The sequence below is a fragment of the Narcine bancroftii genome, chromosome 7 (genome assembly GCF_036971445.1).
Source record: "Narcine bancroftii isolate sNarBan1 chromosome 7, sNarBan1.hap1, whole genome shotgun sequence".
Classification (NCBI taxonomy): Eukaryota; Metazoa; Chordata; class Chondrichthyes; order Torpediniformes; family Narcinidae; genus Narcine; species Narcine bancroftii.
The window spans coordinates 172,251,694-172,266,894 of record NC_091475.1 but is presented as its reverse complement, the minus strand read 5'-3'; the positions used below and the strand labels follow the sequence as shown (position 1 = coordinate 172,266,894).

The 15,201-nt window shown below is 38.5% G+C and overlaps 1 protein-coding gene across 1 annotated transcript in view; it reads right to left on the bottom strand.

Annotated features, from left to right (window-relative positions):
* The window catches only part of rnf17 (ring finger protein 17), a 174,729-nt gene that overhangs the window by 93,768 nt on the left and 65,760 nt on the right, over positions 1-15,201 (bottom strand). Inside the window, exon 16 of the mRNA XM_069891323.1 lies at positions 10,476-10,591. Within this exon, the coding sequence (XP_069747424.1) occupies positions 10,476-10,591 (116 nt within the window). The remainder of the gene's footprint in view (positions 1-10,475; positions 10,592-15,201) is intronic.

The following is a 15,201-nucleotide window of genomic DNA, read 5'->3' as shown; positions in this document are numbered from 1 at the left end:
AGAAAAAAATGAAAAAAAAGAAAGAAAAAAAGAAAACATATATATAGAAAAAAATATAATTAAAAAAAAGTTTTTTTTTAAGAAAAAAAATGATTAATTCAAACTTATTTAAATTGTATATAATCAATGAATGGGGTCGACTTTAACTCATAAAAAGACATCTTATCTTGTATAGAAAAAGATATTCTTTCCATAACCAAACAAAACTTCATCTCTGAATACCACCTATCTAAAGACAATACATTTCTATTCTTTCATGTAATCGCTATACATTTCTTGGCCACTGCCAGCGCTAAGTAAATAAAAGAGATCTGGTAATTATCTAATTCTAAATCAATCAATGGTTGCATATTCCCTAATAAAAATATATCAGGGTCTAATACAATATGAAGATTATATAGATTATTAAATACAGATTGAATACCTTTCCAAAATTGTTGTAACCGATCACACAACCAAACAGCATGTAAAAAAAGTACCAGAAACCTGATCACAACAAAAACAAAGATCTGACTTACTAAAACCAAATTTTTTAAATTTTTCGGGTGTTAAATATAATTGATGCATAAAACTATAATTAATCATCGCCAATCTAGCATTAATCAATTTTCAAACACTATTACGGCAGATTTCAGACCAATCTTCTTCAGTTATTGTTAAACTTAAATCTTTTTCCCATTTCATTTTATCTTTATCCCAACCTATTTTACTTTCACTTTCCAACAAAATACAATACAAACCTGATATATAACCCTTTTTTGGAAATGAGAGCACATATTTCTCAAAATCAGTTTCAGACAGTAAATTCATTTGATGACCACATACCTGTTTTACAAAAGATCTTAACTGATAATACACAAATATAACATAACCACTTATATCAAATCTCTTTTGCAATTCTACAAAAGAACAAAAATGACCTTCTAAAAAACAGTCAGATAAATAATGTATTCCTTTCTCCTCCCATTGTTTCAAAATAGTATTAGATACCGTGAAAGGAACAAGTTGATTATTATATAATGGTAATCTTCCCGACCACTTATTTTTCAATCACATTTTATGTAATTTACTTGTCCATAAATTCATTAAATGTTTCAATATTGGTACAACAAATTTTTATTCCATCGAAATAAAAATTCATTCGAAAATTTTTCAGAAATAACTGCCAATTCTATCTGTGCCCAACTAGGTGTATCTTGTGTGGCCATTAATGCGCTAAGAAATCTAAATTGAGCTGCTTCATAATAAAATTGAAAGTTAGGTAGCCGTGACCCTCCAAATTGAAAATCCCACATCAATTTTTTCAACGCCACCCTAGGAAATTTTCCTTTCCACAAAAAATCTCTAATTACTTTATATAAATCCTTAAAAAATCTTTTTTGTAAAGCAGTGAACCTTCTTATTGTGCATTTCTTTTTCTCCAGTTTAATGAAGAAAGTGATGTCCTTAAACTATTATGCAATAGGACACCTATCAGACTTCCAACTTAAAATTAGGCACTTGGCTAACAAAGATGTTAATGCTATTACCTCTTTCTTTAGAGAATTTAGGGAGTTATCAGAGATTCCGAATATTACAGTCAATGGGCAGGGGGGTTCAAATTAACTAAATATTTTGGATAATGTGCGAAAGACTCCGCTCCAGAACCCATATATTTTGGAGCACTGACAAAGCAAGCGATTTGGGAGATAAGGGGTGCCATCACATATATTGCATTTGTCCTCTATTTCTGGATACATGGCTCCCAGTTTGGATTTAGAAAAGTGAACCCCACGCAACACCTTAAACTGAGTAAGTCACAACCGAGCACAGGTAGTAGCCGCTTCCCACTGTTTTGCCTCAATTTTCACTTGCAATTCTTGTTCCCGTTCTGTCTTTGTTTTAGAAAGTGATGTCTTTTGACTGACAGAATATAATTATAAAGTTTTGAAATTATCCCTCTTATTCCTGGATTAACTGATATTAGATCTTCCCAGGAATGTTTGGAAGGTAACTGAGGGAAGCTTGAGAAAGACTTTGAAATTAAATGCTGAATTTGAAAGTATCAAAATAAATGTGTTGCAGGTAAGCCATATGTATGTGATCGAGATGCGAAGCTGATAAATATGCCATATACATGTATATAAAAGATGTTTGATACCTTTAGTTTGCCATTCAATTAAAGAAGTCAGAATCAATGATTATTATTTGGGTGGCACAGTTCGGAGCAGCGGTTAGTGCAATGCCTTTACAGTACCAGCAATCAGGACCGGAGTTCAAATCCGGTGCTGTCTGTAAGGAGTTTGTTACTGCAATTACTTGGAAAAATGATATTGATTTGAATTTACATGGGTGCCATATGGAATTGAGATCTTGTATGTAATTGGAAAAAATAACATATAATTTACGAGATAATTAATTTTTTTTTAAATCGGAGAGTTTGGAGCCCTTATTTGGATTATATGGGTTTAAAATTTTGAATCCTTCAGCCATGTTGTGGTGGAATTGTCTCAATCCATGGTAATTAATGATGTCATTGCAGTTTATATCTCCTTTTTTACTTACTTTTTCTTTCTTCTTGGGGGTAGATTAGATGGTTAGGTAGGGGAGGAGATATGGGGGAGGGTGTACGGGGGGGAGGGTTGTATTAGTAGGGTGGGTTAGAGGATTTTTGGGTTTCACCATGTATGCCTTATTGCTATGTATTATTTACTCTATATATTGTATGTATCATGGTTTAAAAATTTTAAATATTCAAAAATATAAGGAGTTTGTACATTCTCCCCGTCTGCGTGGGTTTTCCCTTTGTGTTCAGGTTTCCTCCCATCGTTCAAAAATGTTCCATGGGTGTTGGTCAATTGGGAACAATTGGGCAGCAAGGGCTTGTGGGTCAAAATGCCCTGTTACCATGCTGTATGTCTAAATTTAAAATATTTATTTAAGTGACTCAGAATTGCAGCTGCTTATTTAAAATGACTTCTCATGGAATCACAAAACATTACAGCACAGAAACAGGTCCATTCGGCCCTTCTAGACTGTGCCAAACCTTTTTTTTTGCCTAGTCCCACTGATCTGCATCCAATCCATAGTCCTCCATACCTCTCTCATCCATGTACCTATCCAAATTCCTCAAAATGTTAAAATTGAGCCCACATTCACTACTACAGCTGGCAGCTCATTCCACACTCCCACCACTCTCTGTGTAAAGAACTTCCTCCTCATATTCCCTTTAAACTTTCCCCTTTCATTCTTAACCCATTTCCACTGGTTTTTTTCTCACATACCCTCAGTGGAAAAATCCTATCTACATTATTCTGTCTATCCCCCTCATAATTTTAAATACCTCTACAAATCTCCCCTCATTCTTCTACACTCCAGGGAATAAAGTCCTAACCTGTTTTACCTTACCCTGTAACTCAGTTCCTGCAGTCCAGGCAACAACCTAGTAAATCTTCTCTGCACTCTTTCTATCTTATTGATATCTTTCCTGTAGTTAAGTGACCAAAACTGCACACAATACTCCAAATTTGGCCTCGCCAATGTCTGCCACAACTTTACCATAACATCCCAACTCCTATAACTCAATACTTTGATTCATGAAGGTCAATATGCCAAAAGTTCTCTTTACAACCCTATTGACCTGTGGGGCCATTTTCAGGGAATTATGTCTCTTTTATTCCCAGATTCCTTTGTTCTACTGCACTCCTTAGTGTCCTATCATTTACCTTGGTTTGTCTTTCTTGGTTTGTCCTTCCATAATGCAACACCCTCACACTTGTCTGCATTAAATTCCATTTGCCATTTTTCAGCCCATTTTTCCAGCTGTTCCAGATCCCAAATGCAAGCTTTGAAAACCTTCTTCGCTGTCCACAATGCCTCCCAATTTACCACATTATCACCCAGGTAATTGATATCGATGACAAACAACAATGGTCCAAGCACCAATTCCTGAGGCACACCACTAGTCACAGGCTTCCAGTCTGAGAAGCAATCATCCACCACTACTCTCTGGCTTCTCCCATCCCCCATTGTTGAATCCATTTCACAACTTCATCATGAATACCTAACGTCTGAGCCTTCCTGACTAACCTCCCATGCAGGACCTTGTGAAAGGCTTCACTAAAGTCCATGTAGACAATATCCACAGCCTTTCCTTTGTCAACTTTCCTGGTGGCCTCTTCAAAAAACTAAGATTGGTTATACACAACCTACCAAGCTCAAAGCCATGTTGACTATCCCTAATCAGTCCCTGTCTATCCTAATATTTATATACCAATCTCTTAGAACACCTTCCAATAATTTACAATTAGTGACGTCAGGCTCACAGGTCTATAATTTCCATGGTTACTTTTGGAGCCTTTTTTAAACAACAGGATAATGTGAGCTACCCTCCAATCCTCCAGCACCTCACCCACGGGTAAGGACATTTTAAATATTTCTGTCAGGGCCCCAGCAATTTCTACACTATCCTTCCTTAAGGTTCAGGGGAATATTTTCAGGCCCTGGAGATTTATCCACCCTTATTTGTTTTAAGACAGCAAGTGGTTCCTCCTCTTTAATCTGTATTGGTTCCATAACCTCACTGCTAGTTCTCCTTACATCCCACGATTCTGTGCCCATTTCCGAAGTCCTCTGATACTGATGTAAAAAAAAACTCATTTAAGAAGTACCCCAACTCTTTAGGCTCCAAAGTTGACCACTCTGATCTTCCAGCAGACCAATTTTGTCCCTTTCTATCCTTTTGTTCTTAATATACCTGTAGTCTTCCTGATATATTTCATGAGGTTTTTCTTTCATTTTTTATACTCCTCAAGTACCTATTTACTCTATGTTGCCTATACCTGCTATACATCTCTCTCTTCTTCCAAACCAGATCCTCAATATCCCTCGAAAACCAATTTTCCCTATGGCTTCTAACATTGCCTTTAATTTTGACAGGAACATACAAACTGTACTTTCAAAATTTCACCTTTGAAGGCCCTCCACTTACCTTGTACATCCTTGTCTGAAAACTACTTAACCCAATCCACGCATTCTAGATCTTTTCTCATTTCCTCAAAATTGGCCTTTCTGCAATTTAGAATCTCAACCCAAGGCCCAGCTCTATCCTTCTCCATAATTAACTTGAAACTAATGGCATTCTGATCACTGAACCCAAAATTTTTCCCTACACATAATTCTGCCACCTGCCCTGTTTTGTTCCCTACTAGGAGATCCAGTATCGTACCCTCTTTAGTTGGTACTTCTATATATTGATTCAGAAAACTTTCCTGAACACATTTGACAAACTCCAAGCCATCCAACCTTCTTACAGTATGGAAGTCCCAGTTAATTGTCGAAAGTTCATATCTCCTACTACCACAATCTTATGTTTCTTGCAGCTGTCTGCTATCTCTCAGTTACAAACAGCAGCAAATCATCTGCATATAGTGAAACTCTCTTTTCTAATCCATTTTGAACAGTCTCTTTAAAGGTAGGGGAAGACTGTAACATAATTGATAGTGGCTTGATTGCAATGGTGAAAATAAGAGATAGAGAATACCTTTGTTGGATACCATGTTCTAATGCAAAATAATTGGAATGAATATTGCCTGTGAGAACAGATAAGAATCAGAATTTGTTTTGCAGCAACATCACAATGTAAGCATTCATATAAACCCACCTTACCAAATTAAATTAAAAAATAGGTAACGCAAAGTCAAAGTAAAGAAGTATCTTTGGTTCATTGATCATTCAGGAATCTGATAGCAGTGGGAAAGAAGCTGTCCTTGCACCACTGAGTGCTTGTCTTTAGGCTCCTGTACTTTCTTCCCCGATGGTAGCAGAGTGAAGAGGACATTGCCTGGGTGGTAGGGGTCTTCGAGGATAGAGGCTGCTTTCTAAAGACCACCTCTTGTAGACATTCTTGATGGAGTGAAGTCTGGTGCCTTTGATGTCTCAGATGAAGTTAATAACCTTTTGGAGTTTTTTCTTGTCCTGAACATTGGCACCTCTGTAGCAATGATGCAACTAGCCAGAATGCTCTCCACGTGTAAAAGTGTTTGAGGGTCTTCGTTGACACCAAATCTCTTCAAACATCTCACAAAGTATAGCCGCTGGTGAGCCTTCTTCACGATTGCATCAACAAAGAAGTTCCTTGACAGACCTTCGGAGATGTTGACACCTCGGAATTTGAAATTCTTGACCCTCTCTACTTCCTCCTGAAATCCACAATCATTTCCTTGGTTTTGCTAATGTTGAGTGCAAGGTTGTTGTTGTGACACCATTCAATGAGTTAATCTATCTCCATCCTGTATGTTTCATCATTTCCGTTTGTGGTGTCATCAGCAAATTTGTAGATGCTTGAGGTGCAGAGTGTAGAAGACGAATCCAAAAGATAAACTTGTTATTAAATCCAAATTTCTTTAATACTTCAAAAAGATACTTCCACTCTACCCTATCAAAGGCTTTTTCCAGTATCTAGTGAAATTACTACTTCAGGAAACTTTGTTGAGTGTTTAGAATAGATAATGTTGAAGAATGTACAGATGCTAAAGGACAAGTGACGCTATTTTATGTAACCATTCTGGTCTTTGGTTATGATCTTTGGAAACACATTTTCTAATCAAAATGCTTTGACCTTGGTTAACACTTTAACATCAGCATTATGCAAAGAAGGAAAATTATTGATGCTTGAGCTAAAGTAGTTGTTAAATCTCCATGCTCCATAATTTATCATTAAATTTTTTATACCTTTCCACTGGAAATCCATCAAAGTCTGGAGCTCTAGGAGATTATATTGATTTAATTGATAATGTAATCTCTTCCTGAGTGAGTGAAGCGTCCAGTTCCTTAACCAAGATTGGGACGGGGGGGAGGGGGGGGGTCAATGATCAGAGTTGCAAGATTGTTAAGAAACAAGCTCATTTTTGCGTCATTAGAAGCATATTCAGATTTATAGAGTAATGAAAAAAAGGTTTAAAAGTAGCATTAATTTCCTTGGGGTCTGATGTTATGTTATTAGAGGAGTTTCTAATTTGGTATATCAGCCTTGAGATACAGCCTGTTGTTTTAATTGGTGGGCCAATAGGCAACTTGCCTTATCACCATGTTCGTAATATGAAGCTCGAGTTTTCATTAATAAACACCCTGCCTGTGTGGTTGATACAAGATCAAACTTCACGATACAAGATCAAACTTCACTGGTCACTCAAGACATTGCTTGTATAATTCTGGGGATGAACAAACTGCGCAAAGTTGATCCATTTCATTGAGACCAGATACTAGTTCATTAATCCTACTTTCTTACTTAATGAAGCTGAATATGAAATTATTTGAACCCTCAAAATCATTTAAGTCACTCCCAAAGTAGGAAGTTGGCTCATTTGCGTTATCAGAAAGGAAATTTTGTTGATAAAATCTAATATAAATTCACAAAATTTTTCGTCAGTAGAGGAGAGAATTAAATATCCAGTGCGGTGGGTTAATAGGGTAATTGGATAGTTGGAGGTCTAATAATAATGGTGCATAATCAGAGATCAAAATACTGGCATAATCTGAGAAGACTACACATGGATTAAGAGTCCCATCCAAAAAGAATTAATCAATCCTAGAGTATGAATTATGAATTTTGGAAAAAAAAATGAAAGTTTTTAGTTGAGGGATTGCAAAATCTCCAAGGGTCAATCAGACACATAATTTATTGTCATGAACATTTCACAAAATTTGCTTTGTGGCAGCATCAAAGTGAAAACATTTATATAAACACAAACAATGCTGCAGGCTCATCATGTACTTACTATACCTGTCCCCATATTAAAAGTAACACATGGGATCAATACATAACATCTATGTGGTCTAAAAATCCTCACATCTAAATGCTAAGGATTTGGAGAGTGAGTGAAACAGAAAAGAAACATAAACCTCCCTCTTGCAAACTTTGAATGAGATTCACAGGCACAATAGACTCTGCATCATTTAGTCCAATAAATCCAAGTATAAATTTAACAGTGATGCTGTAATATATAAATCTTGAAATTTCACCTTAACAGCTTTAATAACTACAAGATTAAAATGCACCACAAGCAACTATGTACCATTACACTCACACATTAATCAATTTTTTTTCAACATCTTGACACAAGTTCTCATCTCTTCTGCCAAGTGGAACCTCATCATCCTAGGTGATAGGTAGTCAGGCTAGGTACAGTAAACATTATCAAACCCCCAACAGGGTTGGCAGTTCCCGTCTGACTTTATCAATTAACCTACTATCCCTGCACATCTTTCGAATGTGGAAGGAGACCAGAGCACCCAAAGGAAATCCACACTGACATGGGGAAAAATATCAACTCCTTACAGACAGTGGCAGATTTGAATTTGGGTCACTTGTGCATTAGTGTAGCACTAACTGCTACACAACCTGTGCCACCCTAAACTTGGAAAATGTATTTCAAAGTAAAAGGATATATTTTAAATACAACTGAATAATAGATTTATTAAAATATTAAACCATAAATTACAATTACTTGAAGCTACAAAATAATAAATCTTTTTATACCAGAAAAATTATTGATCTCATTGAAGGTCATGCGGCTCTTCCTCACAAGAGATAGTCAGTCTCTGAAGAGGCAGGCTGAGATTTGAATGTGATCCTCTGCTGCATCACTTTCCTGATCAGTTCCTTATAACATAAAGAGAGTTGGTCCAATATTCACATGCCTTTCCATGAAGTCTCAATTTTTAAGCCATATAACCTGAATGACTTTAGCGGTAAAGGCTGGCTTAGCAGGCTCAGTCTCTTCTTCCTCAGTATGCCATTTAATGTCATGCCTCCGCCTGGAGGCCGGCTACAAGAGCAGATCGACAGCCTAAAACTTATCTTAACCCTAAAAGGCTGCTCCAGCATTGCATTCATATTGAGAGGCGCCTTGCAGCACCCTCTAGAGCCAATGGTGGTGGGGAAACTGGTGCTGTAGTGCCACCCGTCATAAATATACGGCAGAGCAATGGCCATCTTCCCTACCCATAATCCCCCTTGGAGTTGGAACCACTCTGTCTCCCAGAACAGTTCCAGCTGCATGGTGGATTATGGGTAGGGAAGACATCTATTGCTGTGCCACGTTTTGAGCCACAGAGAGAGGCCCTGAAGGCTGAAGTGGCCTGGTGAGGCTATCACAACCCCCATTGGCTACCCCCTGACAGCTCCTACTGGCCCACACTGCCCCAATGGCTTCCGCCAGCCCCCACTGCCCCGACAGCTGCCGCCTGCTGCCCCTGCCTTGAGGGGGTCGTGGAGGGAGAGGGGTGAGATGCATCATGGGCTGACAGTGTCATCAGCCCACCCCTAACCAGCTGCTTACAGCGGCTGTACATTGAGGCCAGGCGGTGGAGCTCAGCACTCCAATGATTACCCTTCCCCGAGAAGTGTTGGAATTGGTGCCTCAGAACCAGTCACAGCACATTCAGAGAGGGAAGTCTTTAGGCGTAAGGGCAAAGAACCTCTGCCTTTACAGATGGGTGTTTTCCCTGCTTGAAAGTGCCTAATGTCACTGGTGCAAAATTGTTTGATTTCTAGATTCTTGTTGGTTGGAATCAATAGCTCCTCATTCTCTACATTCAAATCCCCCACCTCCCAGTAGTGATCAAATCACTACTGTTGGTGAATAAACCTTTGAAGTCATTGACACTCAAGTCAGAGTTCTTGTCAACAGGATTCAAATTTAAAGGTTTGTCCTCCTAAGCCTCTAAAATGATGCTAATGTAAGTGGATTTGATCTACTTTCATACACTTCAGATTCTGCAGTCTCCTTTTGCACTTGCATCTGGTGTCTGCTTGAATGGCTTCCTGGTGTAGTAAAACTTGGAAAAACTCCCAAGCCCATTGGATGCAAAAATTGTGTCAGGAGGCAAAACCATGATAAAAATGTTGGAATCAAAATCCCATGACTCCACAAGGTGACATGCATAATCTCTCTTGCAAGAAATTGCTTCACTTCTTGTACCAACACGTTTTACAACCAGCTGTCAAAAACAATAGTTAATTCATCGATAAAATATTACAACAGAAGGGGTCCTCTGCAAAGAGGTCCGTGTCCCCCTATGCTTGGCCCTCTGCCCTCTTCCTCCATCACTTCAGTTCTTTCTCTTCTACCCTCCCATTTGAATCTACCCATTACCTCTTACCTGTTAACCTGTTAACCTGTGTTCCTACCAACTTTCCACCTTTTTATTCAGATGTCTGCTTTATTTTCAGGCTTTCTGAAGAAGAGCTCAAGCCTAAAATGTTGACTGCCTTTTACTTTCTTTGGATGCTGCATGGCCAAATTTTTTGGAAGCGAACAGACATCACTCCCGGGTCCAAAAATATTTTGGATAAATGAGAATCTTGGATAATCGGAGTACAAATCAGATGTACAAACGTGGAGATTTCATTGGATTTGGATGAATAAACTTGCATTCCTTGCATGGCATGCTAATCATCTTATATTAAGTTTGTACATTAGGGCAATACATACCTGTATTGGTAAAGTTAAGAAGTCTCCTTTTAATTTTCGTATATTTCCCACTGGTATTCTTGCAGTGTTGCCATAGTCTACATATTTTACGTCAACTTCTCTATGCCCGGGCAACCCTGAAAAAAAATATTTTAAGTCCTCTAAACACTGCAAAGCTTTAAGCATATACAAAAGTGAAACTCCAGAGTAATAAAACTTAAAATACAAAGCAAATTCAAAAGTAAATTTTGGATATATATTACCTAAATATATGGCTTTTGTAAATCTATTTATTAATGGCAGCATTTAATTATTCTTTATTGAGTATTTTACATGAAGGAAGAAAGTTTGGCCCAGACTAGAGGTAGCAACTCGAAAGAAAAAAGAGAACAGAAAAACCAAGAGAAAAATTCAAGGACACCTTTTACGATTTCTTTATTGACATGTAATACACAAAATTTGTTAACTTTTGCCAGCTGTAAAGGTAAAGACACCACTAGCATTTCCCAGTTCCCACAACAATAAAAGTGAGGCAAAAGAGAGTCCCTTTATAGAAAATGACTGTCCATGGATTTGCCTCCAGCTTGTCCACAACCTCTGCAGTCACATAGTCTCCTGTCCAATCCATTGGTGAACCAGAGATCCCAGTTCTGAACTTCCAATATGATCATGAAAAGTTCAGCACCTATGGCCCTTCAAGATCTCCTCTTTTCATCAAGATGCTTATAAATCCTGATACCTGTCTTCAGCAGCCTGCAGGCTGGTACAAGTTCTTTCAGCCACCAGTCTCCAGCAGCCTGCAGTTATGTGGGCTCTTCAGTTGCTGAGCCCTTCGCTGGTCCACTACTTTGGTCACCTTCCCTGGAGGATCATATCCCAGACCTCTTTCTTCACGTAAAGTGCTTTCCTGTTTCTGGTGTCCTGCACCAGTCAGCTGGACCTTCAAGGTTTGAAAGATATTATAACATTTTCACTAGCCCCTTTAACAGGCCATTTAAATACAGTGTGGGGCCCTAAGCATCACAACAAGGCAGTAGGACCTGGCAGAAGAGCACTAACTCACTATGTCCATGCCAGCAACAGCTCTGGCAGTGCCACCACTTTGGCACATTTCCAGCAAGATTCTGGTTTATGAAAAGGAACTTTAGGAGAGGGAATGTAATAGACAAAATGGTTAATACTAGGGTGGAAGCCAATGAGATTTGTCTGCAGTGGTGCAGCATGTTTGCAGGTTTGTAACTGGGAAAGGTTACATACATGTAAACACCTTACTTAGGTAGGGTGAGAAATTTATTTGGTTGGAGGATTGCCAAGAGGTATTTGTAAAATTAAAAACCATTTTATGCCATCAACCCGGACTTAAGTCCCCTGACTTAAGGAAACCTTTTTTCTCTAGCTGTGAATGCCAGCAACAAGCCATGCAGCTGCAGAAGAAGGAAGATGACAAGTTTGATAATCCTTGTGGCATACTTCTCAAAGAAGTTCAATGAAAACAAGAATAACTATTTTACAGTTGAGAAAGAACTGTTGGCTCTGTGTTGGCTTTACATTTCAATGTCTATATTTGTACAGCACATCGACCAATTATTGTATATATGGATCACAATCCAATAGTTTTTCTATGTAAAAAGAAGAATATGAATAGACAATTATTGAATTAGGGTTTGATTTTGGAAGAATATGTTGATAAATTTTGTAAATGAAGAAATTATTGTATGTGTTTAAAATGCAATCAGAACTAAACACTGTACTCTACCTATTGGGTATATTTAAAGTAGAAGTTGATAAGTTCTTGTTTAGTAGGGTTAGGGTTAAGATTTCAGGGAGAAAGCATGAAAATGGGGTTGAGAGGAAAAACACATCAGCCATGACTTGAATGACAGCACAAACTCAATCGCCCAAATAGTCTAACTCTGCTACAAAATCTTATAGTTTACGCATGGCCTGACTGGTGCCCAATGCACTTCTAATACAATTCCCTATTTTAGTTCACAAGGCTAATGTTGATCAGACAGCTGAATATGTCACAGTGATCTCACTATTTATGGAAGGGGCAGAGAGAGCTTATTTTTGTGGAATAAATCCTAAAGATTACTCCTAGGACTTCAACTATATTCTATGCCCCCTATCAATGAAAAAATAAATCAAATTACTGTAGTCTAAATGATGTGCAGAGTCCATCTTTACAGAAGGAAACATTGTTATCAGGATCAGAAAACACTGAATATCTGGAATGAAACTAATTATGATCTATTTTTTCAACAGAAACCTGATATACAAACTGAAAAGCCCAAAGCTTGAAATTAAATAAACTGTGCATCTACTTTCAAGAACGAGGAAATATACTGACACTCATCATATTTACTTGGTCTCTTTGCCAAAACATACAAGAAAGAGAATGAGGATTCAAAGTCCTGTTTCAGGGAGTTTGAGATCTATCTCAAAGATTGAGATATGTAGAAGTGACAGAACAACCCAACTTTCTAACATGAAGGCTTAAGAGTGTGAAAGCATGAATCAACAAAATGAAAGACTGGTTCTTCCCTGCAGCCACTTGGCTCCAAATTAACCCCTTAATAGTAGGTGCTTTTAAATTGCCGCACCTGGATAGACTCCTGGGACCCAGGTATGTTAAATGGGTTGATGGTGCTCCCAGCATCTTTCAAGCTGGGGCAGGATTAACCCAGTAAATCGCCAACCCGGAAATTTAAGGCGGATCCTCCCCTCGCGATGATGCATTGAATGATATGTCACGCAAACTATCGGTTAAGTCTCCCCTGTCCCTCCCATCAGATGTCAATCACTCCCCCCCCCACCGCCTCCCCTCCGGCCTGCCAATCGCAGGGACCCCTCTCTCCCCTTCTGTCAGGGATTCAAGCGCTGGCATCACAGGAGTAAATGGGTTGGTCATTTTCACTTTCAAGCCATGGGAGGACGCGACCCAGGTAAGTTTTAAGGGGTTCCCTAACTCCGAGGTAGGGCAGAGTCCTGGTTGATTTCTGATGTGCCTATCCATGTCAGACCCTTTCAAACAGTCTAGTTATCTGCATTTTACAGGGCAGTTTAAAAACACCTATTGGCGTCTTGCTGCTTTTGCTTGGTACTAATTAATCTCCCTTTTCATTGTAATCCTCTACATATTGCGTTCTTTACGCAGCTGTGTGGAATGTTAGAGATAACCTGTTGGTCTTTTTGCAGAAGAGCCCCTCTCATTACACTAGGTATTTTGTAACAAATACATTTAAAGTATAAACTGGCACGACAGAATTATTTTCAATTAATGTATTTACTTCTGAGGAATATAGAATTATCAAAGGATTTTTTTAAAGAAAAGGGCAGCAATATGTCAGTTTGTGAAAGTAGAAATATTAATAATATTGGCAGGAACAAGGCTGAGAACATTGGATGGAGTCAGGTAAAACAACTTTTGGTACTGGAGTTGCTGTGCTTCGGATATCCATTACCCAATTCTCGTGTTAACATCTGCTCTAAATGATTAAGGATCAAAATTTACTGAGCTGTGTTTTAGGCACAAATCATTTAATTTTACAGATTAATGTTATTGTAGGTACAAAAGCATTGCTGTTATTATAGGCAAATGTGGATTTTTGTATTTGAAATGGAAAATTTTCGGATGAACTTAAACTAAGAAACATAAACATTAGAAAGAGCCAAAATACAATTTTACAGGTTTTCCCTGCTTGATCTAGCTTCTTCCTGCCTTTCCCAGGATGCCTGGAATGGCCAAGTGGGTCTTTTCATACAGTTACACAAAAACTAATATCTTAAAATACAAGAATACCCTCTCTCCAAAACCTGAACATACTGGCCTCTGGAGTAAAAAGACAAAAATCATTTCATTATGCCAGTGATCCTGAGTCTAGTGAAAGGCTGGAATATGAGATCTTATTTAAGTAGCAATATGAGATTAATCAAACAACTCTGCAGAACAATGATGAAAGTTTTAGGTGAGTGCATCCCCAAATTATGAACATCGGTGGGTTAACTATTGTTATTCCGCAAAAACTCAATATTTTTGATGGTACTCTTTGACTCAAATTCAAGGCCAACATACCTGGTGTCACAACCAGGTGCTACAATGTCTTGCAGTGCTGGAAAATTGGCAGACGGGTGTTAATGCTCTACCTCCCCCTTTATCCCGCTGGCCATTAACAGCATTTGTCCAGGAAGGTGAGGGTCAAGCTGGAATCGCCACATCAAGATCAGATTCCGGGCGGCTAGGCGGGGCACGTGATTGGAAGATGGCGGCAGAGTTAGGCCAGAGGCTTTGCTTCCAAAATAAAATCATGGAAACCAATCTCAGACCAGACCTTGTGCTGTGGTCAGTGTCACTCAAACTCGTTTATATAATTAAGCTTACAGTGACCTGGGAGGATGCAGTGGATGAGGCCTATGAGCGCAAGAAACTGAGGTACACTGAGCTTGCAGCTGATGTGCAGCAATGTGGCTGGAAGGCAAGGGTCCAACTGGTTGAAGTAGGCTCTGGAGGATATGCAGCCACCTCAACTCTGCGGAACAATGATGAAAGTTTTAGGTGAGTGCATCCCCAAATTATGAACATCGGTGGGTTAACTATTGTTATTCCGCAAAAACTCAATATTTTTAACAGTACTTTGACTCAAATTGCATGTCTATAAAGCTTAATGAAGAAAAAAGCTTTCTCATTTGGCATGGCAAGAAAACTGGTACAGTAATCAACAATGCTGCAAATATTTACTGCAGATTA